The following is a 14139-nucleotide window of genomic DNA, read 5'->3' on the forward strand; positions in this document are numbered from 1 at the left end:
ATTCAGTTTTGAGAACACGCCACCCATTGTTGTAATCAGCTTGCAGGCAATTTTTATGATCTGTCATAAATGGCGGTATTTTCTTTCCCGATTGTTGAAAGATTTCAATGTGTGAAAATTACCAATAATTCATGAATACTTCCATGTTTAAAAATATGCTGCTTGGTCACTGACATTTGCAACACAGATGTCATTTCCTTCAGTTTTGAGAACAGAAGATATGACACCAATTGTTGTAATGGGCTTACAGGCAATTTTTATGACCCGTCATAAACAGCAGCATTCCCTCTCCCAAATGTTGAAAGGCTTTCAATGTGTGAAAATTAACGATACACAGATGTTATTAGGTGTTCTGGGTCTGAGCTTTTCGACATCACGAATATCATCCTCCTCGGAATATTTTTACTATAAAATATTTATTCATGAAAAATGCTTAGAAAACTAAAGTGACAAATTTCAGAACTTCTCGCGGAACACAATTTGAGAAACCCTGCTATATTCTGCCAAAAGCCTTAGTAAAATCCAAAAGTATTATGGTATATCCATTCCCCTTGTCTAACTCAGTGGTGACATCATTTTAAAATATGAACAGGTTGCTAAAAACATGACTTTCCCTTAGTAAACCCATGATGTTTGTTACAAAGCAGAGATTCTTTGTCAACCCTTTGACAGAGAATGAATGTGAGTACTAACCAAATTTTCCAAAATCTTTACCACCTCCTGAGATACAGATTGGTTGATAGTTGTATAAATCAGTCTTTGCACCACTCTTGTGCAATGGGATTACCATACATTCTTTCCATTCCTACAGAATCTTCCCTGCTTTGAGACTCAAATTATATAGCCTGGTCAAAGGAATAGGCAGTTCAGCTGAACTGGATATTCCTTTTACTCTTTTAACTCCCGTGTTGATTACCAATCAGTCCTTATTGCTGAAGTGTTATTCAGTTTGTCCAACAGTTCTAATATCTCCTCTTCATACACCTGTGTTTCTTCATTCAGTGAAGAGGTAGCAGTAAACTCAATGTTGCAAAATAGGCACTCAGTTGAACAACAACCTCTTTGCATCTGTCACTCTCACACCATCTGCATTCAGAAGAGTTATTCTTTCATATTCATTCTTTCTTTTACTTGCAGCATATCGATAGAATTCTTGTGGGTTGTCTTTAGCTTGAAGAGCCAGTTTTTAGCTCTGCAAGCTAAAGACAGCCCACAAGAATATCTTGCTTTGTAGTTCAGCATGCAAACTTTTCTTAATGGAATATTCAGATTAATTCTCCATTATTATATAACTGTTTCCATTTTAGTTTGTCAGTATCACTCGATGTTTTTTTTTCCACTTTTAGAAATTTTATATTTGTTTTCATTTAGGGGTAATAAAAATTAGTATCGTATATGTGAATATGCACAACATTAACTTTTGTTAATGTTGTGTGCACTACAATTCATTATAAAATGAATTGTAGGTTGTAATTTATTACAGCCTACAATTATACACTGCTGCAACCTACATTGTAGGTTGCAGCAGTGTTTGTAAACATGAATTGTTTCTTGAATGTTTTTTAAGCAGGGTGTTCATCCAGTAATTAATCAAGTATTTTAAAACATTTATCTATTTCTTAATGGTAGCAGAGACTCCAAGTTTTGCATTTATTTCATTTTTTTTAAGCAAATATCAAGAACTTATCATCTGTTTCTTTATTGAACTATAACTGTATAATAAAACTGTTCTCCTTTTCTTAAAATTTATTTCACACATTACTGTTTGTTTTCCCTGAGTGCATACATGCACAGACGTCCAGGAAGCTGTGCAACTCATATCAACCCATACCAAACAAGTATCTGTTGATATTAGGCACCTACAAATCATGATTTAAAGCTACCAGTGCAGAGGGAGAATTCTTCTTATTCCTATGCTAGGGGAAGAAAAAAAAAAAAAGCTTTGACATCCTAAATTCTTAAACTAGAGAAAATTAGTTATTGTTGGTTGTAACTACAGTAATTTCAGTAAATACATTAACCTACTAGTTTCACCACTAAAATTCTTGTGACTTTTTCTAAGTTAATACAGAAAAAATAAATATAAAGTAGGCAACTGTAAAGTAAAATACAACTAAGCAAAGTTTTTAGTATTTTACACTTAGAAGCATGGGAGGTGGCACGAGTCAGCTGTTGTTTGTGGTTGGTTTGCTGAAAAGTTGAAATCTGGCATCCGAAAGAAACTGGTGAAAGATTTTCATATGTTACAAAGGATCATTCCTTGGTTATTATTATGCATGCCATGTGAAAAGATGACCATGATTCTTTTATCTTATGAGAGATGTCTTCTAAGTATGGCATAGAGCTTTTGTTCCAGTCATGATGTGTAGATGTGAGCATCAAATTTCGAATTTTTTTGAATACCCATTGCAAATTAGTTGCTGCAGTAGAATTTGTAGTTCATTAATTTTTTCCTCATTTCTTAAGATGATAGCAACCCTTTTTTAAGCATTTGAATGTTGCCCAATTTTGTGAAGTATAGTGCAGTGGAGACAAATATAGATAAAGACAGATGTGGGTTGGTTTGCAGGCTGCATTGAGCATGGCATGAAACATTATCAATATTTGTAGGGATTCAAACATCTACTAAAGGTAGTTCTACTTCACTTGCTAGTTCTAAAGTGAATTTGATTTTTTCGTGGAATAAGTTGATTGAGGTAAGAAAATTGTTTAAATGAGTAACACCATTTTTCCATATGATGAAAATATTGTTAACATAACTCTCCCCCCCCCCCCCCCCAAAAAAAAAAAAACTAAAGATTTGCTGTCATCTTTTTTCGAAGTTGTTGTTCAGCATACTGTTGGTTTCAGTTTTCATATCAGATATAACATTGCTATTTATGAATATTTCAAAAACTTGAAAAGGGGATAAATTTTCATTGATGTTGGATGCATGAGATACATCAGGTATACTGATGATAAAGGTATGTCTTGCATAGTACCCTCATTTTTTCAGTTCAACTGCTTATCATTTGGTTGCCAATTGCCACTTCTCACTGATACTCGTACGTTACGATCTCACGTGCGATCGCGAACACGACTCACTGGACGGCCTCGAATTTGGTCACCCCTCATTCGAAGTTCTGCATCACTGTCTCTTGACTCGGAGCTCACACATGTGGGGAGATCTGCTTCCTCTTGTTCTGGATCACTGTCTTCCCAATCATCTAATTCAGATCCTTCATTATTGAGTAATTCCTCGAACATTTGTTCTAATTCCTGTTCACTCGAGCAGTTTTACACCCCTGCTTTGGGCACTACTGGTCCTGGTCTGTCCATGGTGACAGAGAAATTCAAGCTGATCTCGCAGGTCACAAGAAGAGAGTCGTGAATCCCTTATGTTGTTTAGACCAGAGTTATGATGGCACGATTTATTATAAACACGAACACGTGCGATCGTACATGATGTAGCCAATGGGCAGGTGTTACGATATACTAATATAAATTCCCTTTTTTATTGATAAAAGGTAACCATCCTCATGGATAATGAAGCTGAAGGTTCAACTTTAACTACAGTACAGTGTAATAATAAATTTCAAGTATATATTATTATTTTTGGAATTTTTAATTCAGTGATGTAATTATACATCGATGGGATTCTTGTTCACGCGTGATTGATGTATATTTACATCAATAGGGCTCAAAGTGCTAAATCAGTTGACCCATGAGATTTTATGTTACATGAGAGTTCATTGGTCCAAGTAGGATCATAATCTAAGGACGCATAAGTGGAAGCAAAATGAGAAGAAAATTAATGAAAAAGTGTAAATTCTATTCCAGCAGCTAATTTGCAAATGTATATTCACAAAACTTGTATAAAAATTGCTTTTCTCCTTTCTTGCTCCACATCAAAATCCTGATATTCACTACAGAGATTTAGTTTCCATTCCTAACATTAGTAGATTTTCTAGCAAGATTGCTAGTATCCTAAAACCTCATTATGTGAGGGTGGTTTAACCTGTTCTTAATATACAATCTGCTCTCCTAATTATCATCACCCCCTCCCCTCTACAAACACCCTGGAGTTTAGAATTTCCTGTTTATATGTAGCCTTTCATATATATATATGTCAGACTTTAAGAAGTTTTGAGATTAGACAGAAAATACATCCAGTAGACATTGCTCACAACAGAGAAAACAAGTTTTGCTTAGCTTATCGTTTTTCTCTCTCTCTCTCTCTCTCTCACACACACACACACACACCATGACATATAGGGTTCTTGGTTAGATCACAAACTCTATACCCTACTTAGAAGATATCTTCATCTTTCATAATATAAAAGAACTTACTCTGGTCATATTTTCACATGGCATGCTTTAGATGGATCAGAGATTGGCTCTCTGAACACCAACAGCTTGTGTATGATGGAGCAATGTCTCAAAAAAGGAGGGTAACCAGTGGCATGCCCCAGGATTCTATTCTTGGCGCCCCCTGCTGTTTAACTTTTTTTTAAAAAAAATATATCATGCAAACTGACTGGAGATCTTCGGTTATTTGCTGCTGATGATGCAAAGTTGAAAAGAATTATAAGTAGCATTTCTGATGTTAATTCTCTTCAGGAAGATTTGAATAGACTTTTTACTTGGACAAAAGAGTGGTGTTGTAGTTTTAATATCAATTAGTGCAAGATGTTGCATTTTGGAGGGCAGAAATATAATGCTGTGAACTATTATTTTAAATACTCAGCCAGCTGGCCGACTGGTTAGCGTATTAAGAGACATAATCCATTGTGCTCATAGCTTTAGCTGCTTCAGTTGTAATTCCAGACAGCAGCTATTAAATTTTATGCTAATAAATTATATGCATTGAAGGGGAAGGGGAGAGAACAGACATTACATTTAAAACAAGCTGCATGCCACCATTTCTATTCACTGATTTTAAAATTAAGTAGTGTTAAAATTTTTATTTGTGTATATTTAAATAATTCAATATTTTAATATAATTATGATTAACATAATTATAAAGAATTAATTATATTTAATTATTTAAATTTTGAGATATACTGTAATTAGTTAAATTTTAAAGAATCTTCTTTGAATATCCGTGAGAATGACCAGTACTTCATCCTTAACTATAAATGTAACTAATTAAGAAATGGAATAAATCTGTCTTAATTATCACAGACACTACTATTACCTATCTATACAATGTGCCTGTTAAGTAATGAGATTTATTGTTTACAGAACAACCCTTTGAATAAAAGTAACAAATGTGTTTCTAGTTTTAACCGCTAGAATGTTGTAATCGCAGGTGCAATTCTTGTGGCAGCCATTGAAGAGTGTGTGAGTGGAGCTTGTCAGAAGTTACATCATGGAGCAAAGAGCTGTGATAAAATTTTAGTGTAAATTAGGATCAATTGCTACAAAAGTATAGCAAGAGTTGAAAAAAATTTACTGCAATGACTGTCTGCTTGCACAGGTGATTTGCTGATTTTCAAGAGGGGAGGGATTTCATCGAGGATGAACCGTGCTGTGGATGGCCAGTTTCTGTACGGACAAATAAAAATGTGGTGAAAGCTATAGAAATTGTTGCCTATGATAGGCGAATAACCACTAGGCTACTCGCTGTACAGCTTGGTGTCAGTAAGGAAATGGCCAGATTAATCTTAGAAAGAGATTTGCACAAGAGGAAGATTTGTTTGAGGTTTGTGCCACACATATTGACACACAAATCGGGAGAGAGAGAGAGAGCACAGGGTCATATTGTCAAAATTTCATCCATGCATTTGATCAAGTTTGTGATGTATTGCAAAGAATTGTCACCAGTGACAAAAGTTGGTGTTTTCAGTTTGATCCGGGAATGATGTGGAACGTCTTCTCCTTGGCAAAAGAAAGTCAGGTTGGAAAAATCATGCGTCAAGACAATGGTCGTTGTTTTTTTTTTTTTTTTCGATGCTGCTGGAATTATCCACCACGAATTTGTTCCTGAGGACACCACAGTGAACAGGCAGTATTATTTAGGAGTAATGCAATGTCGGTACTCCTGCATGCAATGTGTCAGTAAAGAACTGTTCCACATCAACATTTGGTTTCTGTTGAATGATAACATGCCAGTTCACTGGCTTTGAAGTCAATCTGTGTGATCGAATATCCCCTCCCATTCCGCAGATTTGGCTCCTTCAGACTTTTACCTCTTCCCAAAGATGAAGTGTGCCTTGAAAGGGGAGTGCTTCAGTGACATTGAGGACATCTAATGCAGTGCAGCTAGATGCTGAGCATTCCCATTCAGTACTTACACCATGCCTTCAAACACCTGTATGACATGTAAACATTGTGTGGAGTTGTAGGGAGATTATTTTGAATCTATATAATTGACAATTTCAAATATAGTTCTTTGTTATTATAATTGTTGTCTCATTACTTAATGGACACACTGCATATTTCAACACATTCAGTTATTGCTTTCTGTGTATGAAAGATTGTTCACAGGTACTTATTTACTCTTGGCAGGAATCAATGTCTCCATTGTTGCTTTAGAGAAAGCCCTTCATCATTATACACTTGAACCATCGGAAACCCCTTTTGATCCAAAGACTATACCAATATCTTCTACTCCGCCTGCAGAAATGAAGAAACCAGGTAAGTGTTAATCATTGTCATTACTATACATTGCCTTTGTGCAAATTAGAAAAAGGCATCCTCTCCTTAAGTAATTTTTTTTAAGTTACTGTATTATTTCTCAGTAATAAAAATTAACAAACATATTCATTCTGTATAAATTATGCAGATTAAATTATTGAACCAAAAGAGTAGAAAATTCAAATTTTTATTCACAATAATTATGAGTTCAGAGTCCCTAGGATATAATTTGTTTTAAAATACCATATTTTTCTGTGTATAAGATGATACTGTTTTCTAAAATTTTGAGAACAAAAATTGGGGGCTTATACACGGGGGATAACCAGTTGAGAGGCCTACGGTTGCTGTGGCAAAACTGCCATTACCTTGTCGCCGCGAACAGGCTTCTGCCAATCACTAGCTTTTGTTTTACTCTGTCGAATGACATCATTAACGTCCAATTCTGAATAAACCAATCAGAACTCTGAAATCATTCATATGTTTGCAACTCATTGGTGGGGTAAGTTACTGCATTAACAATATTTTTAGCACTAGCTCATAAAAATGTCCGAAAATAAAAAACGATTGCATATTCTTCAAAATTCAAGTTAAAAGTCATCAGTTATGTAAAAGAACATGGAAATAATGCTTCAGAGAGACAGTTTGGACCTCCTCCCACTGAATGTATGATTAGACAGTGGAGAAAACAGAAAGAAAAACTACTCAAGATGCCAAAAAAAGAAGAGAGCCTTAAGAGGAAAACCAGCAAAATGGCCAAACTTGGAGCAGAGGCTTAAGACTTGGATTATGGAGTAGTGCCAGAGCGGAACATATGTGTGTTAACCAAGCTTATTCAATATGAGGCAAAATGGTGCTTCAACTTCATGAGGAGAGATGTTAGCCATGAGAACACTAACCAAATTAGTCCAGAAAATTCCACCAGCTTATGAGGATAAAATCCAACAGTTTTACTCCTATGTCATAAAACTTCAGAAAAAATATGCTTTTGAACCAAGTCAGATTGCAAACATGGATGAGGTGCCTCTCAAGTTTGATTTGCCTTCCAACAGAACTGTTGATATGAAAGAGGGAAAAACAAGTGGTCATGAAAATACACACTATACTGCTGTCCTTTCATGCTGTGCAGATGGTACCAAGATGCCTCCTATGCTCATTTATTAAGAGAATAACATATCCTAAAGAGAGCATACCACCAGGCTTTCTTGTCCAAGTTCGTGAGAATGGCTGGATGAATGAAGAGATCATAGCTATTTGGTTTACAAAGATTTGATCCAGAAGTCCTGGAGGGCTCTCAAAGAGGCCAGCTTTACTTGTGTTTGTTCAGTTCCAAGCACATTTAACAGATAAGACAAAAAGGGTTTTAGTGGATTTGCAAACACAGTAGCAGTTATTCCTGGTGAACTTACTGGTCAGCTACAGCCACTAGATATATCTATCAACAAGCCCTTCAAAGCTCTGATGAAAGAATAAATGGAATAAATGGATGCAAAAAGCAGGTAATAACTCAACACTGACAGGAAGAGTGAAAATACCAACCATTACCAAGGTATGCAAATGAGTCCTAAACTCATGGAATGGAGTGGAGTCAAGCAAGAGGTGGTTCTGAAGTCTTTCAAGAAATGTGGAATCAGCAATGCCATGGATGGAACTGAGGAAAGATGAAGAAAATGATATGCCCAGAACTGAGAAATTCTTTGACACTGTCAGTACTTTTTTTTTTATGTGGCACTAAATCCACAAAAGGTTTTTGTAAACCTAGAGTACATTCATAACCATGGGTGGATTAAGAATTTTTGTTCCTCCATTATCTTATTTTCTATAGAAATAGTTTCTAGATTTGACAGCCACTTTTGATAATGTAAACCTAAAGTGGTTTTTAATAAATTTTAATTTTGAGAAGGTACAGTTTCTACTGGTGACCAATATTGGCGAAGTATATCTGAAAAACTACGAAAAGTATTTGTTGTTTCAGTAAATTATTGCTGAAAATATAGTGTACTACTTCAGTGAAGTCATACTAAATGTTAGAAAAGAACTTTAGGTTTGCAGTTCATCATAATTTAGATGACATCTAGAACACTGAAAAGGCAATGATATTCTTTTAGTAAGTCATCCCTCAACTTACATCCAGGTTCTGCTTCATCAGGAAGGATGTACGTCGATACATTAAATCAACAGAGTTATAGTGGTTAGGGACTTAACAGTAATAAGTATACTGTCATTTTAATTTTTAAACCTTATTATAAAACTGTACTGTGTGTTACTGCCACTATAACAGGAGAATAATCACCGAAATCTTCCTCCACAATCACATCTTCATTACCCTCCCTATGTGAAGGACCAGGCTGTGGCTCTATTTTTCCCTCTTCCTTTTCTTGTTCTTCCTCTTCTGCAATATGTTGTTCCTCCAGTTCGACCAATTCTTTGTGGGATTTCTATGAGTTGAACTGTGTCGTCATCATCATCGCTTCCAGATTCGGATTGTTTGCTAGGCCCACTATTTCTTCACTCAATTTACAAAGGTCCTCATTTTTTTCAAAATTTCTGAAATTGTGCACAAATCTTTTTAATATCTTTTTCCATATGCCACCGATACATTGAGAGATCACTTCGTCCCAAACTACAGCAATATTTGTAATAGCATGATAAATATTGAATGCTTTCCAGAACTGCATGAGAGTCTGGTCGTTCCCTTCAATAGCAGAAATGGCTTGTGAAAAAGTTCTCCGTAGATAATAAGCCTTAAACACTACTAGAAATCTCATCTATCGGTTGGATCAATGAAGTAGTGTTTGGAGGGAGAAACATGACCTTAAACTTGGTGAAGATCGTCGATATAAGACGGATGACTTGGAGTATTATCTAGAATTAATAAAATTTTAAATTCTACATTTTCTTTCACACAATAGCTTTCTATTTCACTTGCATAACAGTTGATTAAGGCATCCGCAAACAATTTTTGAGACATCCACAACATATCTCCACTAATGAACTGGAAGAGAATGCTTCCTAATGTTTTTGAAGGCTCATGGATTCTCACCTGTGCCCAGTGGTGAGCTATAAGGGGCTCGCAGGGGCCCTTTGTTAAATTTTTCTCTAATTTGCGAGTCCCTTGTTTTTCTTGTTTACGTTTTTATTTTTTCAAAAAAAAAAAAAAAAAAAAAAAAAAAAATTTTTTTGAAACATATTAAGCTACAAACTCATACGTTAACCTGAAAAAATTAGTCTATTCGGCAGCGTATAGATTATTTAGATTTATTGTTTCAACTTCTCTATAATGAATGTGTCCAAGATTGAAAATAAAATAAGAGCATTCGCTATCTTTACCCTTCTCCCTTCTGGTAGCCAATTGTATGGTAAAACCAGTAACTTAATCAAATCTTTTATAAAAGATTATAAAAGATTTCATTCTTATTGTATTTTGAACCAAAATTAAAAAATTAAAAAATGTTTTTCTTATATAAGATAAATTAATACAGTTGATTGCGTGCAAATATTTCATGTTTAGATCATGAAATATTTGTTTAAAAATGATAGCCTTTACCTCTCATGCTTTTTGATTGGAATTTTTATGTGTGAAATAAGTTTTTTTGCTCGACGATGTGAGCCCTTTGTTAAAATTTCCATAGCTCACCACTGCCTGTGCTATATCACAAATGGTTTCAGTTTATATCCAGCCACATTACCCCCTAACAGAATCGTAACATGGTCTTCAAGAGCTTTTAAACCATGCATAGAATTTAGCTTTTTGTGGATGAATTGTCCACTCGAGCATTTTTTCCCAAAACAAGGAGGTCTCATCTATATTGAATATTTGGTGTGGCATATAATTTTCCTCTGTAATAATTTTATCCAATTTCTCCCCAAACACCTTGGTATCTTTCTCATCGGAACTTGCATATTCACCATACATTTTCACATTATGCAGTGCAAAACGCTTGAATCTCATGAACCGACTGGAAGAAAGGTTGAACTCGTAGTCATAATCTGGTCTTGCTTTCTCCTTCAACATGTTGAAGAGACTTAGTGCCTTAGCAGTTATGGTCATAGTGCTAGGAGGTATGCGCTTTTGGTTCAGGTCCTCTATGCACGATGCAAGTAGCTTTTCCAATCACTGATAGGACCTTGTCGTAGCTTCGTCACTATCGTTGAACTAGCAACATTGTTTCAAGATCACTCGCTCATCTCTTTTTCTGTGATTCTTCACTAGGTTTTTTAATTGGGATGTAGGGCCATGTTGCACAAAATACTGTGAAATATTTAACGATAAATACACAAATAACATTTTTCAAACACAAAATCAACAGAGGAACTGTTGAAGCCAAGTGCCGACTGTCGAAGGATGTTGCCGCTGAATGTGTTTACCATTGTGCATGATGCATTGTTGCTAAATAAAAACCTTTTTACTTTACCCTTGTTTGCATCTTGTTCGACAGTATAGTTGAAAATGTGATTTATTCCATTATGGGATCATGGATGTATCTTCCAAAGGACGTAAGTTGAGGGATGACTGTATTGTACACCTTTCTTTTAAAGATATTTTGTTTTTAATATTGGGGTGGGGGGGGGGATTGATTTTGAAATTTAGTTTTTGATCATAAATGAGATCTTAGTAAGATTTGCAGTCAGAATGCATTGCCCTCTTTTTTTTTTCTTATATTTTATACTGGAGAAGTTATCGATGTCAAGAAACTGCAATTTATTTAGCATCAATAATATAGTTCTCATGAACAGCATTCCCCCCCCCCCCCCATCCGAAGAATTTCTTAATCCCTTCAAAGCTTTAAAGGGAATTTGTACATTAAATTTTAGTTCCTGCATTATTTTACTTATGTCAAATTAGTACTGATCAATAAATTTAAAAGTAGATATTTTCAAAAGTATACCTTTGGGCTGCATTATAGAATCTATACCTTTTTATTAATATCTAAAATTTCTAAAAACATTGCATACCTGCATCTAGTTCAGTTTCTAGTGGCATAATGTCAAATATGTAATCAGAAAGTCAAGCTGGTGGTTTTAAATTTATATTTGGTAAATGTATTTTCAGTATGGTGATCAAAATGCCCAGTATATTTTGAATTTGAAGCCATCTTGTGTATGTGAAGTCTAAAATGATCTAATCCGTAGCTGGTCATGATGAAATGCATTACCAAATAAACATGATGGGTATAAAATGAGCATTCATCACAGATGAATTTAATTATCTGAACATTAATTGGGTAGCAATGAAATCTCATGAGATTTTTATATTTTTTGTGATTCCCACTCATGACAGATTGTAATGAGTGGGAAGGGATATTTTTCTAATTTATTAATTTTATATATATATATATATTTGTATTTTTATATTTTCCAGACTATTTTTTTTTTATATAGTCCCAAAACCTTCTTCTAAAGACCAAACGTAGAACTTTTTCAGGTTTACTTACTGAAGGCCACTTCAGTAAGCAAACTTGAAAAGGTTTTCTGCCTGGTATGATACCACATCATACCAGGCAGAAAACTTTTTTCAAGTTTTTTTCAATCTTGTCATCTGCAAATTTTTTTCCTCAAAGATCTTTCATCGGTTTCAAGAAGAGGTACTAGTTACTGGGTGCTAGATCTGAGCTGTAGGGTGGGTGTTCAATCTTCTGGAAGCCACAGTCCTTCACTGCAGCCTCTACAACAACAACAGCCATATGTACTAGATCATTGTTATGAAGTAGGCAAACACAATAACTTAGCATTCCTCAGCTCTTCTCCTTTTATGGCGTCATGCAGTTTGTGCAGGAGTGAAACATAATATTCTACATTCATTGTGGTATTCCTTTCCTTGAAGTCAATCAAGAGGATTCCCTGGATCGTTGCCATGATCTTCTTGGTGGACTGAGTGACTTTGGCTTTTCTCGGCTGTGCCTCACCTGGTTTGCACCACTCCATGGTTTCATCCTGGTGACAATGGATTCCAGCACTTCTCTGTGATTCTCCTGGCAAAAACTAAAAACTTTCAGGAACAGGTCACATGATGCTCCTAAATTGAAGTGAGAAGTCAGAGCACCCACCTTGTACTGACTTGGTCATGTGAAGCTTCTTGTGAACAATGTGAAAGATAGTTGTTATAGAAAGCCCTGACCTTGCTGAGATTTCTTTCAGCTTCATCCAGCTATCATTGAACAGTTCCTCCTCAACAAGAGAGGCAATTTCCCCAGTCATCACTTCCACTGGCCGACCATCATGAGGATCATCTTCAGTGCTCTCTCTTTTCCTGGGCAAAGCTGTTTAGCCCATTTCTTCATGGTGGAATATGAAGGAGAAACTTCCCCATAAACACCATCCAGTCACTGTTTGATAGCACTTGGAGAAAGCTCTTCTTTGGTGAAAAACTTTATCACGGTACTCTGTTTTTAACATTACAGCCTTAGCATGCCACATGTTTGTCAAATGAGTGCCTCCAACTGAATGATGCAGGTAGAGATTTGAAACTGGTACACTAAGCTCCCCATAGATATGGTGCCGTCTGTCACACAAAGCATTTTAAAATTTGTGCAAATTCTGTATTTCAGGCCAGAAACTTTTGGAATCTACCTCATTTGTGTTTGATTAAACCTTATTTCCTTCCAGTTCTTTTTATTTAGGACTATTTAATAATGAGTCACTAAAAAAAAAAAGTGTATCTGAATGAAAACTCATCAGATACTCCACACCATTCTTTTTCCAGACCATCATCACTGGGATCCTAGTAGTCTTGCACTGCTTTGGCTAGATGGCCAGGACCACCATATAGCCGAAGCAGTGACCACTACTTTGGCCACTGCTTCGGCTAGATGGTAGTCTTGAATGGCCTGCCAGAATTAGTTGGTTAGTGGGTTTTCTTGGTAAATTTGTTGCAATAAGACTCTCACTCCAATCTCCAGGGTCAAGACTCAAGGCTTGTTGCTGCTGGTGTAGCAATTAGGATAGCCCCTGGCTTTCCATTCTGGCTCCGTGGTAGGTGAGGAGCTCTGGTACAAAACTAAAAACCCTCAAGCATGAATTCATTCTCTGATGTTTGGGGGGGGGGAAGAGAACTAACAAGGTCCCAACCAAGTACTGATACTGCAGATATCATTGGATAACAGAAGAAAGAAACAAAAGACATGTGATACTAGTATAAATATTTCTCATCATGAAAGAGGTGAAAAGCCAAAAGGGAAAATGCCACACTTCTTTATTTAAAAAGGTTTAGAAGGATGCAAGTTCTTTCAAAATAGTTAAGAAACTGTTTCGGCGACATCCTTGTGGAATCATGTCAGCAACATTCTTAAAAACTACTGAGAGCAATGTCAGTGAGTGGAATACCAATCACAGTAACATCTCATTAAACACTGAATGCTTATAGAGTAGGGGATATCAGAATGAGATCACCTTGATGTTCCAAATGAGAAGATATATTCAGAGCTTAAAGATCAGGGACTGAACAGGTATGAGGTGCATCCTGATATGTAGGGATGGTCACCTGGTTCCAACCAGGAAACATCATCCTTACTTATGATAAACCTA

At 35.8% G+C, this 14139-nt stretch overlaps 1 protein-coding gene across 2 annotated transcripts in view; it reads left to right on the top strand.

The window, feature by feature from the left end:
• The window catches only part of gammaCOP (coat protein (coatomer) gamma), a 406638-nt gene that overhangs the window by 280668 nt on the left and 111831 nt on the right, over positions 1-14139 (top strand). For both annotated transcript variants that reach the window (XM_090390747.1, XM_090390756.1), the window contains exon 16: positions 6490-6618. In XM_090390747.1, the coding sequence (XP_090246873.1) occupies positions 6490-6618 (129 nt within the window). The remainder of the gene's footprint in view (positions 1-6489; positions 6619-14139) is intronic.

This window comes from Typopeltis vanoorti, chromosome 1 (assembly GCF_054136105.1).
Source record: "Typopeltis vanoorti isolate ZY-2024b chromosome 1, IOZ_Tvanoo_1.0, whole genome shotgun sequence".
Classification (NCBI taxonomy): Eukaryota; Metazoa; Arthropoda; class Arachnida; order Uropygi; family Thelyphonidae; genus Typopeltis; species Typopeltis vanoorti.